This window comes from Silurus meridionalis, chromosome 4, assembly GCF_014805685.1.
Source record: "Silurus meridionalis isolate SWU-2019-XX chromosome 4, ASM1480568v1, whole genome shotgun sequence".
Lineage (NCBI taxonomy): Eukaryota > Metazoa > Chordata > Actinopteri > Siluriformes > Siluridae > Silurus > Silurus meridionalis.
Genome location: NC_060887.1, coordinates 31,265,384 through 31,291,591, shown reverse-complemented (window position 1 = coordinate 31,291,591; position 26,208 = coordinate 31,265,384). Strand labels below are relative to the sequence as shown.

At 36.5% G+C, this 26,208-nt stretch overlaps 1 protein-coding gene across 10 annotated transcripts in view; it reads right to left on the bottom strand.

Moving 5' to 3' along the window:
* Positions 1 to 895: 895 nt before the first annotated feature.
* The window catches only part of LOC124385244 (E3 ubiquitin-protein ligase HECW1), a 100,552-nt gene continuing 75,239 nt past the window's right edge, over positions 896 to 26,208 (bottom strand). For all 10 annotated transcript variants that reach the window (XM_046848440.1, XM_046848439.1, XM_046848441.1 and 7 more), the window contains 17 exons: positions 25,374 to 25,483; positions 24,448 to 24,569; positions 21,973 to 22,158; positions 21,474 to 21,608; positions 20,895 to 21,000; positions 17,538 to 17,634; positions 15,096 to 15,179; positions 12,168 to 12,274; positions 11,809 to 11,923; positions 11,567 to 11,680; positions 10,544 to 10,696; positions 10,119 to 10,217; positions 8,673 to 8,802; positions 8,380 to 8,526; positions 7,173 to 7,287; positions 6,281 to 6,479; positions 896 to 2,861 (listed from right to left, as the gene is read on the bottom strand). In XM_046848440.1, coding sequence (XP_046704396.1) covers positions 2,750 to 2,861; positions 6,281 to 6,479; positions 7,173 to 7,287; positions 8,380 to 8,526; positions 8,673 to 8,802; positions 10,119 to 10,217; positions 10,544 to 10,696; positions 11,567 to 11,680; positions 11,809 to 11,923; positions 12,168 to 12,274; positions 15,096 to 15,179; positions 17,538 to 17,634; positions 20,895 to 21,000; positions 21,474 to 21,608; positions 21,973 to 22,158; positions 24,448 to 24,569; positions 25,374 to 25,483 — 2,131 coding nt within the window. In that variant the 3' untranslated portion in view covers positions 896 to 2,749. The remainder of the gene's footprint in view (positions 2,862 to 6,280; positions 6,480 to 7,172; positions 7,288 to 8,379; positions 8,527 to 8,672; positions 8,803 to 10,118; positions 10,218 to 10,543; positions 10,697 to 11,566; positions 11,681 to 11,808; positions 11,924 to 12,167; positions 12,275 to 15,095; positions 15,180 to 17,537; positions 17,635 to 20,894; positions 21,001 to 21,473; positions 21,609 to 21,972; positions 22,159 to 24,447; positions 24,570 to 25,373; positions 25,484 to 26,208) is intronic.

Here is a 26,208-nt window from a genome sequence, read left to right as displayed (position 1 = left end):
GACCACAACATCAGTTAAGTAAATGGCTGGTGATGGCTTTAAAAAGCAAATGTGTTATGAATTTTATTTAATTGACATTCATTACACAATGAAATAAAGGACAGGAAAATGTGGCATAGGGTGAAACAAGTTAACACAGGAGCAGCAAAAGGAGTAAGATCAAGTTTTACGGGGTAAATAATGTACATTTAATTAATATTGTTACTTTTTCTCACTTGCATGTTTGGTAACTGCAGTATTCTGGTCAGAGTCAATTAAACACTCGCTGTGAGGTGAGAATACACTGCATTTGGGACGCCAGCATATCCCAGGTCACCATGCAGAGAACTTATACACTCATTCACACCCGGGGGAAATCTATAGTCAGTTTTACTCACTGTCATGTTTTTGGAAAGAGGAAGGAAACTGGAAATGCAGAGGAATGGGGAGAACATGCAAAACTCCAAGCAACAACCAAACCTCAGTACTGCACTTGGAATCTTATAGTTGTAAAGAAGAACCAAATTCCTAACAACACCATCATCTAGCCTACTGGTGATTTATATACAAGTCCTTGTGTGTGTATGTGAGTGGAAACATAATAACGTCAAAATATTTAAAACAGAAAAGAAACAAGGAAATATACTTTTCATGACATATGGTCCATGTTACAGTTTTAACATTGGCTAGCTGATAGCTATTCCAGATCTGGATTGCGTCAGTGAAAACACGTTACACACACCACAACCACACGCCAGCACACTATTTATCACACACTATTCACATCAAAATACTTTAAATACACCGTGACTGCGAATAAACAGGGCTGTGGCCAGGTTCCAAAATACGAAACGGAAACCGCTAATTTATAAAGATAATTTTATTAGATAAACAGAATTTAAATATAGTTGAGAGATACATATTTAAATAATTCAGTGCATTACAGGAGTAGATCATAGGCATTAGTGTAATGTTATGAAAATTTCTCTGTGATTTATTCATGGTCCCTTCGCAAGAAAACAAAACAAAAAAAACCCAAATAAATATATAAATAAACACATTAGAAAGGTGTACACATTGAATACGCTGTAAAACACTGTAAAACATCTGATCACATCCATGCTGATTAAAAACAATTATAATGAATCTATTAGATGAATTGGTGTAAATCCCTAGTTCTTACACATGGATATCTCTGTGGGCTCAATATATTGCTTTACATAATCATGGATTACAATGGCTGAAGCGTGCGGTGGAAAAATTATGTTAACTTCAAATGCACTGCTTTATCAAGGCTCCTTATGTTCATTGCATATTCCATTTTGTTTCTCAGTCCTGGGCCTGTTGTTTGGCATAATGGCAAACATTGGCATATTTCTAATAAATACTAGTATAAGACTAATATTCTGGTTTAGGTTTATCTGTTTTCTTGGCTTTGCATATAGATCTATTTGTTTTATTTAAAAGACAAGTGATTGGAATGAAAGCAACACGACCATGCCTTCCACTGTGCATCGGAATCATCTGAATAAATGACCCTTAGCTTGAAAGGATCACAAAAGAATCCCTGAGTGAACACACTCAAGACATACCTTTGAAATTGGAAATACCAGTGCATTTAGAAAAGATTAGGATGCTAATCTGGGTATACAGTAAATTCCCTTACATCACCCAGAACATCCTGTTTCCTTTGTACCTCGGTATCTCCTTGAGTTAGAGGACAATGACATAACATAGAGTAAGGTCGTAATTGCAGTCTGCCAGGCTACCTGACACATGGACCTCAGTATGGGGGATACATATTTTGGTAGCCCCATCAGATTATTTGCTGCTAGTATACAATCTAAAGTGGATAATTTGGGATTCATGTGTAAGATTCTTACTGAAAAGAAATGCACACAGAATGGCATGAAGAAGTGAGGAACTGATTTCTTTCTAGCCCAGATTATGAACAAGGTGGATTATTGTACTTCATAATCCTTTCGTGTTTTCTATATAGACTAAGGACACATTGTCCAAATACAGCTGCCTAGTTGTCTAAGTGTGTGCATGTAGATGTGAAAGTTCTTCCCATTCTAATGATGTCATCACTGAGACCTTGTGATATAATGCACCAATCAAACCAATAGTTCCTTTTTCAAGCTATTCATAGAAATGAGATTTTAGCTTTCTGATTTAATACTCCATCCATCTGACAGTGAATAAAGGTTAGAAATGGGATCTCAGATCCAAACATTATTTAGATGATTGTAGTTAGGTGTGTGCACCTCTTTCCATCATATGGTCATCTTGAACTCATGTATTGTTAGAAAAACAGGGAATGTTCACAGAGCTTTGCCTGGTATCAAGCAAGTCAAGGATGTTAATTAATGTCATGTCCTCTTACAGTATTAAGGCCCTTAGATAACTGCACATCAGGTGGGCTTTATCCTCCATGCACAATAACAGCGTATCAGCAAGATAATGTTAAAAAAGCCTCCTTATAAACATGAACATTAGCATGACAATTCAGTCAGATATACTACATTGTAGGCTGGATGCAGGTTTACACTACGCACTAGTACTGGATTTCCCCGTCCCTCATCCCCATAATAATACAATATATACAATAATTCCATAACATACTTCATGCGCTTTCAGTTAAACACAAAAATAAAACAAAAACGAACCAATGCTAAGATGAATTCAATTATAAAATTGCAGTCCCTTAAGGATATGGTCACTTAAAATCAGTTTATAAAATATAGTCTCTCCGTTTTGCAAGAACTTTTCATTCCAGACCAAAAGTGCTCGTCTCCTCCACAGCAATTATCAGTTTCTCATACAACATGGTGTAGGAAGGGTATGGAGGCAAATCCAGACGGTTAAAGCATGTGTGAGCCCTGGGAGAAAATGAGAGGGGAGGAAAAAAAAACACAAGGTCAAGGGTTAAGTAAGTCCATTTATGCAGGTATGCACTTCCAGAATGTCAGAATTCTCTTGGGCATTTAAAAAACTGCTCTCATCAATCTTTCTCATGTTATGTAAGAATGAATGACTGTAAAAATTAATTGCTTCTCAGGTTTTAAATCATAACTATCAGTGTGTACAGTCGTTCGCATTAGTATTTACGCCCCTTTACATTTTCCACAACACAACATGGAAATTAAAATGTACTTGAATGGGATCATGTCGTTCATTTTTACAAAATAGACAATATTGAGGTCCTGTTGCAATGGTGCAACTTTTTTAGTTATAAAAAAATAATGCAAACTATTTAAATTTCACAATGAAATCCAATAGGGGAGGTGGTAGCGCAGTGGTTAAAGCTCTGAGTTACTGATTGAAAGGTCACGGGTTCAAGTCTCAGTATCGCCAAGCTGCCACTCTTGGGGCCCTCGAGCAAGGCCCTTAACCTTCTGTGCTCCAAGGGGCACTCTATCATGTCTGACCCCAGCTCCTAATATCACTGGAATATGCAAAACAATAATTTCAATGTGCTGTAAAGTACATGTGACAAGAGGGAAGTGGTAGCTCAGTGTTTATGGTGTTGGGTTACTGAACAGAAGGCCAGGGGTTCAAGCCCCAGTATCGCCAATCTGCCACCTTTGGGCCCTTAAACAAGGCCCCTAACTCTTTGTGCTCCAGAAATGCTGTATCATGGCTGACTCTCCACTATGACCATAGGTTCCAAACAAGCTGAGATATGTAAAGAAAATAATTTCAATGTGCTGTAATGTATATTACACCTGTTCTATAATCTGTAAAGCTAAAACAATTATTATAATACATTCCCTCATATTGCGCTTATTCAGCTTAATCTGTGCTGATCCACTTCCATGCATTGCCAAACACAAGTCGGTTCTGTCTGTGTCAGTGAAATATGAACTCGGTGCAGCATTGACTGCTGATGGCCGCTCGTTTTTGATCTGCCGCCTCTTCCTTTTTGTCAGTGCAGCGCTACGAAAAACAACATTTCAAGGTGAAACTTTAGATGCATCAGGGAAAGCTTTTCAAATAGGCAATCTGAGGATGACACACTCTGTCATCTCAGGTAACATTATTTAAAAGTCTAAACCATGTGATAAGAGCGGCTTCTTTGAGGCTAAACGAACGACTGGCTCGCTGAATTTTTCCCAAGGAATCATCAAAGAAATGAGGCCAATAAACAAAACAACGATTCAATTTTTTGATCCCTTGGATATCTCCAAAAGAGAAGATTTTGTAAAGAGGTTGGCATGACTTCAGTAGGAGGTGGCATGCTGAATACACTTCTTATTCCCATTAGTATTCGGTAATCTGTTGCTTGAGCTCTGATCTGTTTCACATAACACTGTTGAAAGCTGTATGGGGAATAAATAGAAAACATCTTCTAAATAGTATAAATAAAAAAAAAAATGGACATATATATATATATATATATATATATATATATATATATATATATATATATATATATATATATATAAAATACATCCCATTTCACATTTAGTTTCCATTTGATGTTATGATATTGTCCACTTTTCTGGGAAGATGTTCCACTAGATTCTGGAGTGTACTTGTGTAGATTTGTGTTCATCAACCACAAGAGCATTAGTAAAATCAGGTACTGATATTGGGTCAGCATTCCAGTACATCCCAATGGTGTTCAGTTGAGCTAAAGTCAGAGCTCTATAGCAGGTCACTCAAAAACTTTCACTCCACCTTTTGTAAAACATATCCTATAAGAGCCCACTTTGTACAAGGGTGACTGTTGTGCTGAAAGAGGTTTGGGTCTCATATCTCATTGACAAAAATCATTCTAGGGCTACTACATTCAAAAACATCTTATACAATTGGGTCCCTCCAGATAAAAATGTGTGTGTGTGTGTGTGTGTGTGTGTGTGTGTGTGTGTGTGTGTGTGTGTGTGTGTGTATGTAAACCCTCAAATCCTTCTGTCACTTTATGTTATTCCAAAACAGACTTAATGAGTTAAGAGTTTTTACATTGTACATACGTTTAAGGCCAGCCAGTCACCTTCCTGATCGCACTGCATTGTGGATAAATATATATAAGTATTTCTCAGCATTTAGGCTACTATTAATCCTGACCAAATCTCGAACTCCATTTGCAGATATGCAGACCCAAACTTACAGGAAACCTCCACCATTCTTCACTGATCATTCACTCATTATTCTACCGTTCTTCAGCCCTTCAGCAAACAACTTATATATATATATATATATGCTTCTTTAAGGCCATAAAATTGATTTGGGACATTCTGAAGATATAAACTATGATTCAGAACGAAGTGTTTTTGTGCTCATGCTGTGAGTGAACACTGTCCTGAAGCTAGAGAGGACATGTGAGAGTGATTCAGCATGTATCACACACTTAATATTATCTCAAACACTGCTGGGCTAGGAGCTATTTGTACTTCATTGGGTATGACTGAGTGGGTGATTTTATGGATAACATTTGTCACTTATTGCACAAACTACTGAAATTTAAAATGTGAACAGACATTGTACAGTATATCCCCCGTTTATCACGGTGGTTATGTTCTAAAAAAACGGACCCCACCCCAAAAATATTATTTTATGTATACAGTACTGTACTGTATTAACATTGTACGTATTAATAAATGTCATTATTTGAACATAAAACTCCATGAAAACAATTCCTTACAAGTTTTTCGGTCTATCGTGCTCCTCATGAGAGATCGAGAAAATCAGCCAAACAAATTAGTTATGTGGCAAATGCAATGGCGCGATAAACCGGAGGCACGAGATTCGAACCGCGGGAAAGCGGCGGATTACTGTGTTACAGTATTGCAGAGATGCAGCCTGTTACAATGCATAGTGTCTTATTTTAATATAGCTGTTATTTCTAGTAATTTCTTTACCAGAATCTCTCTCTCTCTCTCTCTCTCTCTCTCTCTCTCTCAGAAAACTCATGATGAAAAGCCAAAATTATGATGAATTAATAAATAAATAACTCAACAAAAAAATTTTAACACAATTTTTTTAATAACACTTTTAATAAAAAAGTCATTCATTGTTAGCTATTATAGTGTATGAGCTGTTACTTTAGAAACAAAAACTTGACTTGAATTGACATGCAATATATATTAATTTATATGCTTCTGCAGCAGATTTTGTCACTAACTGTCAGCAAGGTGACACATACTGTATCTGAAGGCTGAATATTCAAGACGTTTCTGTATCACTGGAATGCTGCTGAAGCCCTAAACACAAGGTTTATCCTAAAACCTTATCTTAACAAACACATCATACACCCCCAGGAACCTGGTGCTTTAATGGGAATGTTGTTTCTGTGTACCTGGGTAGAGAGCTGATCTTGCCCCATTTCTCGATGCAGAAGCGGCGTGGGCCGTTGCTCCCACGCAAAGCTGCAAAGCCCTCATATGGCACGCTGGATGTACCCGTCACAAACTGCAGCAAACGAAGCCTCTGCTCATTGTTGAAGTGCTCCACCACCGCCCAAAACCAACGAATCACGATATGTCCATCATGGTAGCCTGCATGGATTAATTTATTAAAAAACACGTTAGTCTTTTGCACCTGTCAGCATGACTGAAAAGTATTACATGACCTTGTCCCTGAAAGGTTAGCATCGTGTCAGAAATATGAATGAGGCCATTCCAGCACCAAGGCACAAGATTCAAAAGAATACTGCTGAGGTTTGATGATCAATGTCATAAGTTCCACTTATGGCAATAAACTGTGAGTGAGACAAACAGCTGGCTTGTTTTGGCAGCAAAGGTTGGACAAAAGTGTGTAGGCCTCCAGATTGATTGATTGCAGATGTCTTGAGTAAAATCGGGTTAAATGGCTCAAATGGAGCAGATAATTAGCATGGGCAATTAAGAGCTCAGGCTGTAATATGGGCCAGATGAGTGTTTTGGCAATCCCACCACAGCGCTCTAGGAGGTTAATGAGTTATGGATGTTTATGAATATTTCTGGCTTGGGATGTCTTCTACTAAAGCTGACATTTAGACAAGTAATAAATAGAGCACACAACTGGGCTTTTTTAACAGCCTTACTACTGTATCACATCATATATAAATAACTTCTATAGTTAAATGACAGTCCTTGGTGACTAGCTACTGTGACACATCAGCACAATGTCATATGACTCACTCAAGATGTAATAGGATTACATGCCAGCACGTCAATGCCGATATAATCATTGTAGAATCATTCTCTCACCTCCTCTATATTCTGTGTTGGACCTCCAGTCATTCAAGTCAATTTCTGCTGTTCCTGCAATGACCAGCTCCAGCTCCCGTGCATCGAAAACAGACACCAGACGTGAATCTATTACCTGATTGAAAACAAAATTGGTGCAATCAAGCATTCCTACATGAAAAAGATTGTAGTTTAGTATCTAAAGAGTTTCAAGTCGGGTTCTATTATTGAAAACTAATATCAATATCATCTGCTTCTTTCGGCTTTTCCCATTAGGGGTCGCCACAGCGGATCATCCGTCTCCATACCCCCCTGTCCTCTACATCTGCCTCTTTCACACCAACTACCTGCATGTCTTCCTTCACCACATCCATAAACTAATATCAATATAATTTGTGTTTATTTATCCATTATATAAGGAATACAAAGAAAAAAAAAAATAGGATCATGTTCTCAGATATTTATGCCTTTTATACGACAGCAATCTACTAATGCTAACCAATAATAAATCTGTGGGAAATGACTATAAAATTCAGTATACATGTATGTACAGTATATAGATATATAGTATATACAGTATAAAAACCCAATTTTAGTAGTTTCAACAAACTCTTTAGATGTTTTCTTTGCCTGATGCAGACTAATAATTTGACCCTTCTGAAACAGATTAACATCTTGCCCACGACCACAGGATGTCTTTTCTGACATAGTTGTTGAAGAAATGAGAATCTACATATATATATATATATATATATATATATATATATATATATATATATATATATATATTAGGCTTTCAATCGATTATGAATAATTATATGTATAATTTTAACATATTGTAATTCAAATAAAAGGTGAATATATTTACAAAAATGTCATTTAGTATAGTGTCTTTCACATAGGAATAAGTATTTCAATATTTTATTTTAAATGTAAGGTATATCATTGGTATTAATTATGTAACAAAAATTGATCTTTAAAGTATACTTTATAACTATTTCCAGGTATAAAATGCACACTAAAAATACAGCAGAATTAACAACAAAGAACAGGTAACCCTCATTTTAAATGATTATACTTCAGTCATATGTAAATTTCTGCCCCTATTTTATTAATTAAGTACTCTACCAAAAACAAATGACTAACTAAAAATTTTAGTGGTTTTTACTACTGTTGTGTGAATCTCACTAGTAATGACCTGTTGGTTGTTCAAATGCACATTGTGTACCTCGTAGAAACCCCGAACCAAAGCTTCTGTCTGCTGCACCACCCCTCTCTCCACTCTCCACTTGGCCATTCTGTCAATGTACTCCTTCTTGTTTTTCTCTGTAACCTGAATGTTGGTTCCTCCAGACTTCAACTCTCTTTCAGTTACCTGTATACATAAAACACTGTTCTAGTTATTTACTCTGGATTGTGAAACTGTTTGTGTTTGCTGTAAATAAAATTAAAATGTCTAAAAATGAAAAGTCATTTTAAATCCGATGTAGCAATAACCCGATTGGCTGAGGCATGTGGTACCTGTCCAAAGACTTCCTCATTCACAGTGAAGGTCAGGTCCAGAATGTCTGTAATAACATTGTCTTTCATCCACTGCAGGCTCTGATGGAACTCCTCATCCAGATACTCTAAATCGCTCAGATCGGTCGCTCTGCCCAAGATAACACACACATGAAATGTTTGCATGCACCTACTGTAGAATTTCAATTATATTCTAGGCAGTCCAAAGCTCCAAATAACAAACTAACATGAATGGTGACAGTTATTATATACAATGTTTAACCATTTACAATTAATGTATGACTATAAACAACACAATTTTCAGTTACGTTTAGTCTAAGTATAACGCTTTACTGTATGTTCTGACTTTTGACGAGTACCATAGACTCGAAACACATGAGGTACAATAGTTTTTAGTTTGATGAAAGGAGTATAATCCCTTTTTTTACCTATCATTTTTAAATATTCATGCTTTGTTGTAAGTTCGCTATTCAAAACAAAGAGGATCAATAATATGGAAAACATTCTACAAATTTCACCACAAACTGCAAGATGATAATCTTTGTCTAGATTGAAAATAATCTAAAAATGAACCGTAACCAGATCCATAATGATACAAAGGTTCACTTTTTGCGCAGCTTTTATAAAGCATTAACACAAATTCATTTTAACGGCACAAATTTTAGGCGAAATTAAAACCTTGAACGCAATGAAATGTTTGTCTTACAATGTTTGTCAAACAATTGAAAATTCTGAGTTTTAAACTTACTTACTAAACTTACTTAAAACTTAAACTTTACATCAAAAACAAATATTCCCTGTTTATGTAATCCATATGAAAGTTAGTAGAGGTACAGTTTCTCCGGTGTCACCTCATTAACCGTCAGTGTGGAAACATAGCAAAAGTTTCATTTGGTGTCCTGATAATTTACGTAATTCAAGACACCAAATTTACTTTAAAACATTTACAAGAATATTTTGTCTTAATGCTCTATGTAGTTAATGGTTTCACTGATGATAAACATCTTCTTCTTCTTTGGGCTGCCCCCATTAGAGGTCGCCACAATGGATCATCCATCTCCATACCCCCCCTGTCCTCTACATCTGCCTCTTTCAACCCAACTACCTGCATGTCTTCCCTCACCACATCTATTAACCTCCTTCTTGACCTTTTGCTTTTCCTCCTTCCTGGTGACTCCATCCTCAGCATTCTCCTACCGATATACCCCATGTCCCTCCTCTGCACATGTCCAAACCATCTTGTCTCCAAAACGTCCTACATGTGCCTACCCTATAATAAACTTGTTTCTAATCCTGTCCATCATCATCACTCCCAACGAAAATCTCAACATCTCACCACAGTCCTATAAACTTTTCCTTTCACTCTTGCAGACACCCTTCTATCACAAATCACTCCTGCTATCACTCTTCTCCACCCACTCCACCCTTAGTTAGTAAAAGACTCACAGTCTGAGGAGGGCTTTGTAGAATGGCCTGGTGAAAAATGCATCCAGTAGGTATTGATGAATCAATGCCAAGCCCAAAATACGTCCACTGAAGCGGAACCTGTGGGTCAGGATGGCATTAGTAAACACTTATACAACAGTTAATGCTTTTATATAACTTGACTTACTCAGGTACTGAACCTGGCACTCTTATCAAACGGACACATGCCTATTTGTAATTAACATTATATAAAGTGTTAAAACACTGTGATATTTAGATGCGTCCTGATTTGCTTTGCAGTCAGCTGTCTATAAGCATATAGAAATCAAAGAAACCTATTGTCTTCCCTTTCAACTATTATCGTAAACAAACATGACATTTGGTTGGCATTGGTAATGTTAAAATGTGTGCTATAAAAGTAAGAAAGAGAGAATGGTGTGACTTACCACTCTAGATGATTCTCTACGAAGGCAGACATGGGGCTAATCTGAACAGTGTATGTATCGTTGGCTGAGTATTCGAACAGACCATAGTATGGGTTAAAGAGCTCCTGAGACAGCAAAAAGAAGAACTCTCTCGAAGGCCCGCTGTAGTCCAGACTATAAAAGACAGATGAACAAAGAAACCAAGTGACCAGCACGTTTTATTACTAGCAACATATACAGTATATTCAATAATATTTAAAATATATATTCATTATAATTAAAAATACCACCAAAAAAACACTGTTAAATGAATTTTGCAATGTATGTTAAATTCCTGAGTTTAGCTAAACTTTACAAAACATTACACAGCATATTTTTATGATTCAGTTCTTTCATTTAAATACAGCTGTGTTTGCAGAGCACAGGATGTAAAAGATATTGCGGCAGAGGAACTGCCATAATATTTTATGAAGTAAGGAAAAGCTGGAAATATGTGGCAGTTGGAAGTCATTGCATAATAAAATAGAACAATCAATTACATTCATATATGCATTTGTACACTCTTTAAAGTTGGGTTTGGTGAGTTGTGCAGCATCACAGGGTGGTAAGTAAAAATAAACTTTTATTCGTTTCACAGTGGGACAATTTTCTATTGATAGATAGATAGACTAACCCCAACCCTAGCCCTAGCCCTAACCCTAACACCAACCCTAACCACAACCCGAACCCTAACCCCAACCTAGATAGATAGATAGATAGATAGATAGATAGATAGATAGATAGATAGATAGATAGATAGATAGATAGATAGATAGATAGATAGATAGATAGATAGATAGATAGACTAACCCTAGCCCTAACTCTAACACCAACCCTAACCCCAACCCCAACCCCAACCCCAACCCTAACCCCAACCTCTAACCCTAAACAAAGCAGATAGATAGATAGATAGATAGATAGATAGATAGATAGATAGATAGATAGATAGATAGATAGATAGATAAAGGAAGGACACTGGAAGTACTATAAAGCCACTATTCATACCCTTCTTCTCCCACAAATGTGATGTAAAGTTTATTCCTCTGGAGCTCCTTGCGCGAATAAGCCATCACATGATTAAAGGTGCCTTCAAGTAGGTGCTCTCTTCTGATGATCAGCCTTTTCCAAGACAGATAGATGTTTATTTCAAGACAGCAGGCAACTCTTTAGGTTTACTTTAATTTTATAATGTAAACATCATGCACATAACCCCGATGTCAAACACTTTCACAAACACACACACATACTTGATTTTTCCTGGCCCTTGGCCATAGCCCTTAGCTTCAAGCTTCCTGTAAAAATTGCGCAGTTTGGCTTCAAAGTCCCTGCGATATGGAGCAGGTGCCCTGGCTCTCTGCAGTCCTGCCAATACAAACACAGTGTTAGCTCCAGGTTATGTGCCTGAATTAAATTATTCCTAGTTGTAAAATATTCACCATACAAACTGCTCAGAATGTCAACAGAGACAAATTATATTCTGGCTTCAATAATGGGTTTTGTAAACAAAATCATTCCCCTACCTTTATTGGCAAATTCGTGCCAGGTTTGCTAGTAGCATCGTTAATCTACAAAAGGTTTATGTTTTTAGAGCAGAAAATAAACACACCTGGTGAATTCTGGGGTGAGGATCCAGGAGAGCATCTCGGGGAGAAGTTGAGGCCAGGATGGAATGGATGAGCCGGGATGTATGACATAATCTCCTCTTCAAACAAACTGCAGAGAGATTTGAACAAGTGATGAGCCCAGGACAATTTAGGCTATAAATCAAGTTTAACTGATGATGTCCACTCTCATATTATGTGAATGCTGTTTTTCTGTCTTTGTGTACTTTCTTTCAGCTTCTCCCATTAGGGGTCGCCACAGCGGATCATCCGTATGTATGATCCGCATGTTTGATTTGGCACATGTTTTTATGCTGGATGCCCTTCCTAACGCAACCCTCCCCATTTATCCTGGGAAAAGAGTGCACTGGCTTGTGCAACCTTAATGGCTGGGGTTGGTACCCTGACCAAGGATCAAACCCGGGCCGCAGCGGTGAGAGCACCACCTACTAACCACTAGACCACCAGGGAACCTAGTTTTTCTGTCTTTGAGTAATTACTGTATATAACCTCCTTAACTATTTCCTTCAACCATTTATTACAACCAAACTACTACTTGGATACTGAGTTTTTCCTACTTTTTTTGTACCCTTGTTCTTTTTCAGTTTGTAAAACTTTAACACTAAACTTTCCATTGTTTTCCAAAACACATCAAACCTATTAATATGTAGAACTTAGAAAGCAAATCTTAATCTACAAATGTTTAGTTATATGCCACTACAATAAAATCTGTTTTCTTTTTACAGAATGCTCTTTCCATTTATTTTATTAGAAGTTTGAATGAAACTCGGAGTCTGTGGTCATTAAAGACCAAAATTAATTTTCTGGCAATACTAATCGAGGATTTGGCATAAACAGGGTGGTTAAGTAGGACACATGCTAGCATACTGTCAGGACACAGTGAATCATGGTCTTATGAAGTACCAGGAGATGTTAAATGAAAATCTCTCTGCCAAGAGGAAATCTCTGCCAAGAAGCTACAAATGGGTTGTGTGTGAATCTTCCAGCAAGACAATGCACCAAAATGTACGTCCAAATTCATACAAAATTGATTTCCTGGCCACAGAAACAAGCTTTACACAAGGCCATTTATGCAGCTTTGTTATAAATATACAACACCAATTTGAAAAAAAGTTGCAATGATTGTAAAATGAACATAAAAATAGAATGCAATGATTTGCAAATGGCATAAACCCATGTTTTATTCACAATAGAACACATAAAACAAAATGTTTAGACCAAGAATAAGATAAATTTATGTACTGTTGATATATACTTATACATATTCAAAGCACTTTTATGTTAAGGAACATTATTCTGAAGTGATTCCACAATTTGTAGATGCAGTTGTTTCACAGACTGGCAAACATCTGCTTATCTTATATATATCTTATATTATATATCTATTTCTGAGAGACTCTGCCCCTCCAAGATACTCTTCTATACCCAATCATGTTTCTGATCTGTTGCCAATTGAATGTATTAGTTGCAAAAATGTTTTCTCCAACTGTTTCCATTTAGTAACACTAACTTTTCCAGCCTTTTGTTTCCCCATTCCAACTTTTTTTCAACGTCTTGCGGCCATCAAAACTGCTTATATTTTTCTTAAAATGGAGCATTTCCTCAGTTTAGACATTTGATATGTTTTCTATGTTCTAATATGAATGAAACATAGGTTTAAGAGATTTGTAAATCATTGCATTCTGTTTCATTTTCATTTTACACATTATAACTTTTTTAGAAATGTGGTTCTATCTCAAAATTTTTTTTTTTTAACTTCAACTAAATTTATTTTAGTGTAAATACACAAAGATTGACCACAGTTTGTTTCTATAATCTATCTTTAATGAGGACAAAATAAGGAAGCTGACTGTGTTCACTATCTGCTTATGCTGTGTTAAGTAGCATTTACTGTAAGTATAACTATTGTTCTTTTTCCAGTACAAACTGAAGAATACAATCAGACCCTGACCTATGACCACTCGACTTACGACATTTCGGAGATACAAGGGTCACCTCTGACAGAAAAAAATAAAATTAAATAAATCTTAGAAAATCAAAATTTTCGCCGTAAACAGTGTGGGGAACAAGTATGCCTGGCAGGCATGCATTGTGGGTATTAGAGATGCTCTAGTTGACGTGACCTCACATAGTTCAGACGTGTTCAAGGTGTTCTCGTATCTTTTTGAAGTGATTGTACCATTTACTGCTTTATTTACCAGGGCTAAAAAACGCAAAAGCAGTCGCCATGGCTTGCTCATCAGGGATAAATGCACACCATTCTCCTTGACTGTTGATTTCTGTAAAGCTGCTTTGAGACAATGTCTGTTGTGAAAAGCGCTATACAAATAAACTTGACTTGACTTGACTTGACTATGTTTGTACTATGTAAAAAAAAAAGTAAATGTATTAACAGTGCCTTTTTATGTCTGCGTCGGAACACATCATAGAATAGTCACTCTTCTCGACTTACGATGGCCTTACGGACGTTTTTTCGGTCCCTATCTACTTCGTAAGTTGGGGTCTACCTTCATAATAGATACATAATAGACAATGGAAAATATCTCACTGACAAAAAATTGCACAAATCTATAACAAGAATATGTTTGGAAAACTGTCTATAATCATTTAAGCATACAAAGTATCATAAAAACATATATTCACAAAAAACAATACAAGAATTCTTTCAATAGAAAAACAGATCGGAATCATTAAATCACAGAAAGTACAGTAAATCAGAAAAACTTCAAAATGGAATTATTCTAGGAAACCTAACAAATAAGGTGAACATGCAGTTAGGTATTGATATGACTGCAGAATAAAGGCTATGAATACACTGAATGCTAACCCACATGTCAGATGACCAGTAAAGATTAAGATTAAGGCTTGACACTGAGGTCTTACTAAATTAAGCTTTACTTAGGCAAACCCACCTTAACAACATAACCAGGTCTGCATCACAAGACAGCTTCTCCAACCCCTGTGCCCCCTCAGTCCTAATGTAATGAATCTTCTCCCTACCAGGAACAAAACAGGACACTCAGGATATTATTCAGGTCCAACTTTTTAATTTTCGGCTCCTTTTTATTGAAAGGCTAAAGGAATGTTAATTTTGTGTTTAAACACACAGGTAATGCATTTCATCTGGCTGAATGGAGCTGTAATAGGTGGAGTTCAGGAATGCTTTTAAGACAACAATCAGACGTCCACATTTGAAAGATAGAAATCTGTCTCAGTGTGTAACTCTATACTGCGAACCCCAACATAAACGTTGCACTTATCACATTTGAGGACAGCAGCCAGGACAGTCATCTGTCATCAGCTGACAGTAAACACAGTAGCATGTACTATAATTTAACAGTGACCCAAAGTCACATGATTGTGACCCAAAGTCACATTATTCCAGTCCTGCCTTTTCTGGAAAGATTAATATCATGACCTGTGCTTTCTGTAATTTGTCCCTTCCTGATTTTATTTTTCTGCAGCTACGCCTAAGAAATGCTGACCGCTAAGATAAATGTATATCTCTTTTATATTGCATTCCAAACAGAAGTATCTACCTAGGCTGACAGTAATCTTTGGGCTGCATTACACACTGGTGTTCTAAGGCATTTAGCTATGATTTCCTGCTCCAAATGAATGTCTTTTCATTTATGACACAATTTTAAGTGTAAAGCAAAAAATACATGGATCAATGTATTAATTCTCTAAATGGGCTTTGGTTGTAAGTGAAATGTAATGTATTATCAGATGAACGGTGTAGCAGAAAAAAGAAAACTATGACTCATAAAATAAAAAATTGTAGTGTTTTTATATTTATGAATGTGTTTCTTGTAAGGCAACAAAACTATAGTCTTTTATTTATAACAGTATATATACACAGTTCATGTATTAAGAATCTGGATGTTTTTGGAAGCATATTTTGTATTTTGGGCAGGAATTAGCTCACGTATTACACCTTAACGCTACTAAAGGTCATGAAAGGTCAAGAAATCCCAGCATCAACATGTTACCAATGATAGAATTGCAACAGGAGCAAGACTCTTAAACATAAACTTTCCAGTTGTATTTTGTCTCGATATTAAGTCCCTGTGGATAAAAGCATCAGGTAAATGTAAAGTTTTGGTGGCAGTCAGATGTTTTAAAATTTGGACTAATTCTAATTTAGGCTAGTTTTTTTCCACACATACCTAACCTATGGGTCTTAAACTAAGGCCCAGTATTACAAGTACTTTGTTTAGTAGTAAGTGACACTCTCAAACAGAAAGAGTCATAGAAGTCAACACCTATACACTGCCTTTATCCACCAATGCAGACCCAGACCATGGTCTGATCCTGAGAGTGGTGAACTACCCCATTCTTATTATACACACATAAACACAAAAAAATAAAAATAAAAATAAAAATAACAAAAAAATTATTAAAAATAAATAAATAAAAATTATATACACACATATAAATCTAACATATAAATCACCAACATATATATATGTTGGTGATTTAGTCAAAACTGAGGGCACACTTAACAAGCATGGCTACCACAACAGTTTGCAGCAACATGCCATCCCACCTCATTTGCACTTAGTAGGACCATCATTTGTTTATCAACAGGACAATGACCTGGCCTCCACAATAAACTTTCTTTCGGCTTCTCCCGTTAGGGGTCGCCACAGCGGATCCTCCGCTCGTCTGATTTGGCACATGTTTTTACGCTGGATGCCCTTCCTAACGCAACCCTCCCCAATTTATCCGGGCTTGGGACCGGCACTGAGAGTGGCTGGGGATGGTTCCCTGACTGGGAATCGAACCCGGGTCGCAGCGGTGGGAGCGCTGCATCTTAACCACTAGACCACCAGGGGACCCCCCCTGGCCTCCACAATAACTTGCTCTAAATTCATTTGAGATTGTTTAGGATGAGTTAAACCAGAAAGTGAAGGAAAGCAGCCAACAAGTGCTGAACTTGTCTTGAAACTCCTTTAAGATTGTTGGAAAACCGTACCAGGTAACTACCTCATGAGGCTGACTGAGGGAATGTCAAAAGCTAAAGGTGGCTTTCTCAGTTTTTGTTGACTACCAAATTCCATATTTGTTCTTTTATCATTTTAATCTCTTCAGGATTAATAAAGAATGTTGGAAAAACAACACTGAATAAGAAGGTGTGTCCAAAATCTGACTGGAAGTGTGTCACTGTTTCTTGCATTTGCACTACAGTAGTTCTGTATATTTGTTATTTGTCTTGTGTCTTTTTTTCCTTATATTCTTGTAGTTTATATAATAGGCTGTGGGGAGGATTCACCAATTTCACCAAAAGACTGTTTCCTGTAGATTTGACAGTAAAACACAATTCAGTCTTAAATCATAAAACTTCTCCTTACCTGAGTGTATGATTGCGGGCCAAACTAGGCTGCCTCTCCTGCAGTGACTCCAAGATATTTGGCTGGCGTAGAAAAGCCACAATCTTTTCATTATATGCTGCAATCAATAAAAAATTGGGGGTTAATGTGCATGTAAGTAATTCTAACTAGGAAATTAAGAACAGTGCTTATGTGTTAGTCACATACTGGCTATAATCACATGGATAGGCACAAAATTAGATTAGTACACAACCTGCCCAAGGCACCAATAGCTTCACCTGATTACAACAGAAAAGCATGACTTTTTTCAGCATGTTACATAAAACACCAAATACCCCATATGTAATATTCACAGTTATACCAGCATAATTCAATTCAGTCAAATGTAATTTTATTTAAATAGCACTTTTATCAAGAAATATTGTCATAAGGCAGCTTCACAAAAATCTGGTTGTAGATTTAGATTATTAATGTGTAAGCCAGGAGGTGCAGTAGCAATGTAAGCCCTCAAGAGCCTCAAAAACCTAATTAAGGCATGGCCAAAGTTATGAAGAATGGTTTTAAAGAGGCTAATGTATGATTCTATTATGTTGTTAGATAATAACAAAGCAAATTGTCATGGGTTAAAGTTAAATAGGAACCAGACATCATCCATTTCACATTTAATGAATGTAATAATCTTTACAGTGGGGAGAAAAAATGTTTTTTTTCATATCAACATATCACTGGAAATGCTAAATTTAATTCTAATTGGACATATGTTTAGCTCCTCCTCTTGTAACTGACAACGAGGATAAGATAAAGGTTATGCTACTACTTTTACTTGCAGTGTATGACTAAGATAAATCATATGCTATTCCTATCATCAAAACTCCAACTGAGAGAGATATATCTTAGAAGAATGGTATTTAGTGCTCTAGTTCATTTCCAGAGACCTTTATGAACCAATAGCAAGGTACCATTATAGCTCTTCTGCTGGATCACAGTGGCCCAAAACTTCCATTTCACCTTACATCCATTATTTTCTCAAATCAGCCCACTCACTGTGTTACTTTCTTATTTTCTTTCCTCATATTTTCTCTAATGGAAATTCAGGTTATTCATCCACATTAAGTTGTTATGTCTCTGATTATACGTATGTGCTAAATTTGTGCATTAATCCACTGCACAAGGGATATTCAACTCTGAAGGGTTGACAGATGGTAGCCTCCTGGAGGGCCATGACACTGCCGACCTTAGCATGTTCAAATCTAATACCTTATTCAACTCAGCTAATCGCTAAACCTCCATGCAGTGACTTTGGTGAATTAGAGCAAAGTAAACATTTTAGGTTTCCAAAATACGTTGTAGCCAGATAAGTGGGGTTAATATTCTGTATAAAAAAGCTTCTGTTCCCCTATCAATGGCTGCACAATAGGAATTGCTCTGTATTGCCGCAGGTGTCTACTTTTTCTCTCAAGCTGGAGTTTATGAGGCCTTCCAAAAGCCATTAAACATTTAGAGTTACAGCCCAGTTACAGCACTTTTCCCAGCAAGGGCTTCACTCTTCTCTCTAAAGGAAATCTTGAGGCAAGGCATTAGTAAATTTAGTTAAGCTATTTCCCCATGCACTGGCATCACCAGAAAGCATTTCAGTGAGTTAGCGCTGGATTCCATCATCCTGCTTGTGAGCTAAATGAGTTGCTTTGATAATGAAATGATTTGACAAGCAGAATATCAGCACATATTCACAATGCAGGTTCTATAAAGATGTTATTATTTTGGTTATTATACATATTTATGATTGAACCCAGCCATTAGGGTTGCACAAGCCAGTGCACTCTTAGTGCCGGTCCCAAGCCCGGATAAATGGGGAGGGTTGCATTAGGAAGGGCATCCAGCGTAAAAACATGTGCCAAATCGAACATGCGGATCACGAATATGGATGATCCGCTGTGGCGACCCCTAATGGGAGAAGCCGAATGAAAGTGTATACATATTTATGATTCTAAACCAATATTGGTGAAGCGAGATGTTTTGTTTCCTTGTATCTTTTAAGCATTCAGATCAGGAAGTGTGCACAAATTTATTAAATAAAAATATACAGCATTGCGATTTACAACAAATTAAAAAGTGCTAAAAATATTATACAGCTTTAGCTTTAGCATTGTTAGGGTAATGATCAGTGAACCAGTGTACTATTCTCGAAATTACTTTTTTTTCTCTGGACCTTCTGAGCACTCATTTATATTACCCTGTAACTCAATAAAGTTATACAGAAAGGGATACAAAATTGTGTGCTGATGAATTCTCCAATAAGCACGTTATTAATTTTCTAGAAGAGCTCTGACAGTAATACCTGCTACAATTCAAATCACAGGTTTTTACTAATGCATTTATTTTAATAGTTTATATACTTTTTCAAGTAACATCTCACTCAAGTAAATTAGTAACTTAGTAACATAGTAATTTATACTATGATATCTTAGATGCAGCAAGGACAGTTTTTTTTTTATGTAGCATGTGCCATGCTTTTCTCTCTTATTTAACTTCACTTGTTTATAGCCGGTATATTAGAGGTGATAACTAACTTGGTATTGTGGATGTTCCATATTATATGTAACTGTAATCTGATAAAAATCGTTTTCTACTTAAATAATTATAAAGTGTAACTGAAGGCATATTGCTGTTGGTCTTCGTGGCAAAATAATAAGAAGCGATCGGTCATTTAATCAAATAATCAACCATTTATATTTGTTCGTTTGCTTGCTAACTTTTCTATAAAAAATATTTCCTGTGGTGCCTTTTACCTACCCACATTCACGAGCAAAAAAAACAAAAACAACAAACACAAAGCACTATAAGGTATACAGAGTAAAAAGACAAGGATAGAGTTCTATGAAAAAGAATATCATCAAATGCTTCTCACAGTGAAATACTGTTAAGAAATACCTGTATGTGGTTCTGTAACAATTCAGATTTAACAATGTGAGGAAAAATAATGATGTAAAAAAAAGAGAAACTCAGAGCAAGGACTGTATTTGTACTTCATAAAGGATGCGGTAACTAAGAAAGATTTTTATCATCAAATAGTTTCTGATGCAAAAGGCAACATATTATTTACTATATCTTTTATTTGAATGACTAATACTGTCCGAATGTGACCAAAGGCAGATTTATAGTGAGATCAGTTTGTGGTTTTTAAGGAAAGAGTGTGTTTTGACAGCCATAGTACTTACATTCTTAGAGAAATGAGGTTTGCAGCAAAACTTTGTTTAATGTATGAGTTTGTGTGTGTGTGTGTGTGTGTGTGAGAGAGAGAGAGAAAGAGAGAGAGAGTGAGAGAGAGAGAGAGAGAGAGAGAGAGAGAGAGAGAGAGAGAGAGTGAGAGACACTGACCTAAGGGCACTGAATCATTCTGGTGCTGGCTCCTTATGGCAGCTACAAGGCTGTTGCCAGGCCTGGGTAAGGGAGACGCAACCCGACTGCGGGACACATCAGATGCCTGTGATGAAGAATAAACACATGCATCCAGTTACTCACACACACACACACACACACACACACACCTACATAAATAAATGATACCACTTTTCCCCTCAGATTTCAAAATGAGAAATGTTTTTCTGTGTCATTTCTGACAGCCTTTTAACTTGTCAAAGCCTGTTTACATGGTGTTATGATTTATATATATAACTCAGCCTTTAGAGAAACACCAGTCCTGAAGCCTTCTAGTGAACTTTTTTACAAAACCCATTTATCAGATTCTCTACTAGTGACAGTTTCCACAACCACCACCTCCCTGTTTCCTCACTACTAATTTGGTTGGTACTCCCTCATCCAGTCTTCCCAGAATTTTTCCCACTGATCCTCAATCACTCTTCATCATGTTTAAGTAAAAACAAATAAACTATTTTACTGGTTGCCTCTTTTAGAGTCTGTGTGTGTGTGTGTGTGTGTGTGTGTGTGTAAATGTACCTCTCCAGCACTATAACTGCGTAGTCTCTGTAGATGTTGCCTATGTGTGAGGTGATTAGGCAAACATCCGTTCTGTAAGGGGATTCTGGGATCGATGAAGGTGGTGGCTCGACTGTTGTGGTCCACAAAAAATGACTGAGGCAGAGAAAAAGAAAACACTCCACTTCACACCCTGAGTCATACTTTTGAGTCATTTAGTGAATTGTGTAACAGCAAATTCAAGAAAAATAATGCAAGTTAATGGCAAAGGATGCTCACAGCAAATATTAATATTTTAACTATATTTGAAAGCAGATTTCCTAAAGGATAAAAAGAAGCCACCCACAGCTACCAATGCATGCATAAGTAATATGAAAGGATATTTCTCCATATGCAATCTAGATTACATTATAACGTATTATAACTTTGAAAGGATATATATCCATGTTGTATGATTTTAAATTGGCATAGATTTAGAAATGGTAATGAAAGAAGGATCTATCTTTGTAGAAATGCTCACCTTGCCCTGAGGATCTACTTTGATCTCCCAGCCTCTCGGCAGCTCCAGCTGTGTGTCTGCAAACTTGTTAAGGAACGTGACAAGGTCACGGTTATGCTGGTAACGTTCAAAGTTACGAGCGTCTCGCCGGATTTTCAGAATCATGTGCTTTAGGCAGGTGCTGTTGGTGAACACCCGGTATGCCCCCTAAAAAAGAATTATGGAACAGGAACCAACACAATATTAGGCAGGTGGTCATAATGTTATGCGTGGTTGGTGTGTATATATATATATATATATATATATATATATATATATATATATATATATATATATATATATATATATATACAAAACATTTTTGACCCATCAAACATTGACAGCATTAACTTCTTCAACAATTTGAGCTACAGGAGCTCGTCTGTTGGATCGGACCACACGGACCAGCCTTCGCTGCCCATGTGCATCAATGAGCTTTGGCTGCCCATGACCCTGTCACCGGTTCACCACGGCTCCTTTCTTGGATCACTTTTGATAGATACTGGCCACTGCAGACCGAGAACACCACACAAGAGCTGAAGTTTTGAAGATGCTCTGACCCAGTCATCTAGCCATCACAATTTGGTCTTTGTCAAACCCACTCAAGTCTTTACACTTGCCCATTCTTCCTGCACAAATCAAAATGTTTACTTACTGCAAAATAAATTCCATTGACTAACAGGGGCCATGATACAGAAAAGGCAAACAGGTCACTGGCTCTCAAGTCCAAGTGCTAAAATCTAACTTCAACTTTTTTGAACATCAAATATTATTATATAGTGAAAAAAAAATTTGCACTCAAATCCAATTTGGATTTTTAGTTATAAATAAATGAGACTCAGTACAACTTAATACAAGCAAGACTCAAATATAAGATATGAATATAAGTTAAGGGTCAAATGTAAATTTTATGTATTGTGCAACAAAAGTAAATAGAACTAATGCCCAATGTCTATATCTGCTGTTAACACAGGCGACCTAATCAATAGTAAAGCCGCTAAAAGATTATCAAACTACATCATCTTGCACCTGAAAACACATTCTTGTGCTTAATTGAACTGTCTAAAATGTCCTTTTTCAAAAATAGCCATTTTATTGTACTTCTCTTAAAAATGCTGCAATGGCACTGTTTTTGCTGTTAAAATGCCCTGCAGCTGATTAATTTGTATTTGTTTTTACTAAACAATCAGCAATAGCACCAATAATGGCTACAAGAAAAATGGTTAGATGGCACTAAGCAGTTCGAATGGGACTTATTTCCTTTTAGTTCATACTGTAGATTCCCACAGTGTATAAATGAAAACTGTGTAAAATAAGTATACATTACTAAACCCTCCTTTTCTGTGCACACCACCACCAACAGTTTTGAGCTCTATTTTGGACAATTTTAGCTTGAAACCTGATTTGCTTTCACAGTCATGATAAACCATCTTCAGTGCAAGTGAAATACAATACAATACAATGTGTCACAATACTAAAATCAGTCAATACTACTAATCAGTCATTCAGTATGCCTCTTCAAACCATCATTATAACACCACAGCTATAGAAATGATCAATATTATACAGAAACACAGTATAACAGAGCGCTGCATCATCGACAGGTATCTTATGCAGCAAGAATGAATGCCATTACTAAAGAAAGATACCCAAATAACGCAACTCAACAAGTCTCCTTTCACTTCCTGCATACATCATCTCTAGCAGAAGTATCAATATTAACCTCATAAAATGACCCCGGTGCATTCTTGTGCATTTATTCTGTGCATTACGGTTTCCCTGTTAAATGTAAACAAATTGTGTGCTTTTGTGCAAATTTTACAGGAATGAAAACGCAAAAGTAGTTCATGAAAAAGCTTATAAACTGTTTTGAACTGTTTTGACTGAGCTTTCCTCACAATGTCCAGCTTTTATTAAATATCAATAAATCAATTTCTTCTCCTCTGTCAGCCAAAACAACAACTATTAAATCCATAGGAATTAATTTGAGATTGTGCAGTTTGCTAAGGATGAAGTTTGCTACCTCTGACTAGTGTGCTCTCAGAAGATCTAATCAAAAGGCGTGAAAATGGCAACATTATTGTACACCTGCAAGACCTATTAGAAATCTCATTGGTTAAAGCAACAGCTTTGAGCAACTTGTACTGTATGCTACAGGCACCAACAGTGTTGAATCTAAAGGCCTCACAGCATAGCATTTGTTACTTTGATCGTAAGAGCTGACTAATGGCAAGGGAAGCCAAGATCGAACTTTAACATGCTATCCATTTGGAGGAAACACTGTGGACCTGAGACACTTCAAACCATCAGAAACATCACTACAGCTGCTTTTATGTGTTCATGCATGTACTGTAGGTTGATAAAACCTAAGCTATTTATAAGTATAATAATGAAAACAAACAGCATTTTTTTTTTTACCACCACACCATATAACAAATGCCCCTCTTTGTTCCTTACATAATTGGAGTGTAGAACAGTGAAGAATTCTGGATTAGTTACAAACTTGACTGCTGGACTTTGCAGGAGCAGAGTGATCTTTTGATTTCTAATTGGGGAGGATGAGCCTTCTCTCCTTGAATCTAAAAAGAAAGAAACAGAAAAGACAGTCACAAAAACAATCACAGCTTATTTCTATTGGGGAACACAGTGATGATTACAGTCACATGTCCAAGCTGACTTGTACATATTGACTAGAGGAAACAGAACAAGCTATTCATCTTGACTGAAGTGTAGAAAAATGTCAACAGAGCCCTGAAAAAACTTTATATAATGAAGGTTTATGTTAGGAGAATGTCCTATTCTGATTTTTTTTTCAAAAAACATTATAAATTTGCTTTCACTATTAATAAAATTAGCATTTATAGGAACACCCTTACACCTGCATATTTATGCAGTAATTCTATCAGCCAGTCATGTGGCAGCAGCACAATGCAAAACATGAAGAGTGAAGCCAAGAGCTTCAGTTAATGTTCATGTCAAACATCAAAATGGTGAAAAAGTGGTTATTTTGGTGTCGTTAACCAAGGCATGTTTGTATGTTCCAGATGGTTTAGTCTGAACATTTTAAAAGTGTCTGATCTTTTGAGAGTCTAGAAGTCTAGAGTTTATAAAAAAAGGTAGTTCACCAGTTTGTGAATAAAAGAGGCCAGATTGGTTTGCTAGGAAAGATGTAGTATCTCATACTGTAGAATCACATATTACAACCATTGCAAGCAGAAAAGCACACCGGTTTCACTTTGTTTACAAATTTGAACATCTATTGTGTCTCAACTCCCCAATTCCCCAACACCAACATCCACTAATATCTATCCAGAGTATCAGATGGTTAGCAAACAAAATAGCCTCTGGCTAGTGTAAATATATTTTATGAGAAGCTGCAGTACCAGCAGGCTGAGACGGGAGATCAGTCTCATTCTCTGGGCTGCTGCTGCTCTCCAACCTTTGGCCACTAATCTCATCCTCAGTAGCCATGGTCCTCTGGATGTTCTGATACCTGAGCAGCAAAGGCAAAAACAAATAAGCTGATATATGAATACTGAATATAGATAAAGGATAAATATATATGGGATATATAGATAAGATAATTTCCTGCAGCTCCAATAATTATTTATTTATATTGTATAACATCTAAAAGAATACATTCAGTTAAACTGAAGTAGATATAATATGGACCTGAGCAAGTCGATGGAGTTCCGTAAGTTATTGGGTTCTGATTATTGAGCAGCAACTAAATAACAGCTAATGGTATTATGACCTTCTCAGGACCTTCAACATGACTAACTTAGACTCCTCACACACTCTTCATTATTAAGGAACAAAAGGAAAACAGAATCTAGATGAACACACTGCAATAAATACATAAACTGTGCCCCTACAACTCTGTACTCTAGATGGCAGCATAGCATGCTAAGCTTCCTTAAAACCTGTTGGTGTTTGGTTTGCTAATCATGCTCATTTGCTAATCCTGCAGAAGACAATTGCAGGGCATGTTTGTTTTGGTAGAACAAATTGTTGTTGGCACACACACACACACACACACACACACACACACACACACACACAAAATTAGTGAGGTTTTGTAACAAACATTGTAATTGCATAAACAAACCTATTGACTGTTTTTAATTTTTGCAGCTACAATAACAGGTATGATGGAATAATACAGAAGTCACCATATGTCTATCTGCTGTCTATATTGAATCTAAAACAGAAATGATT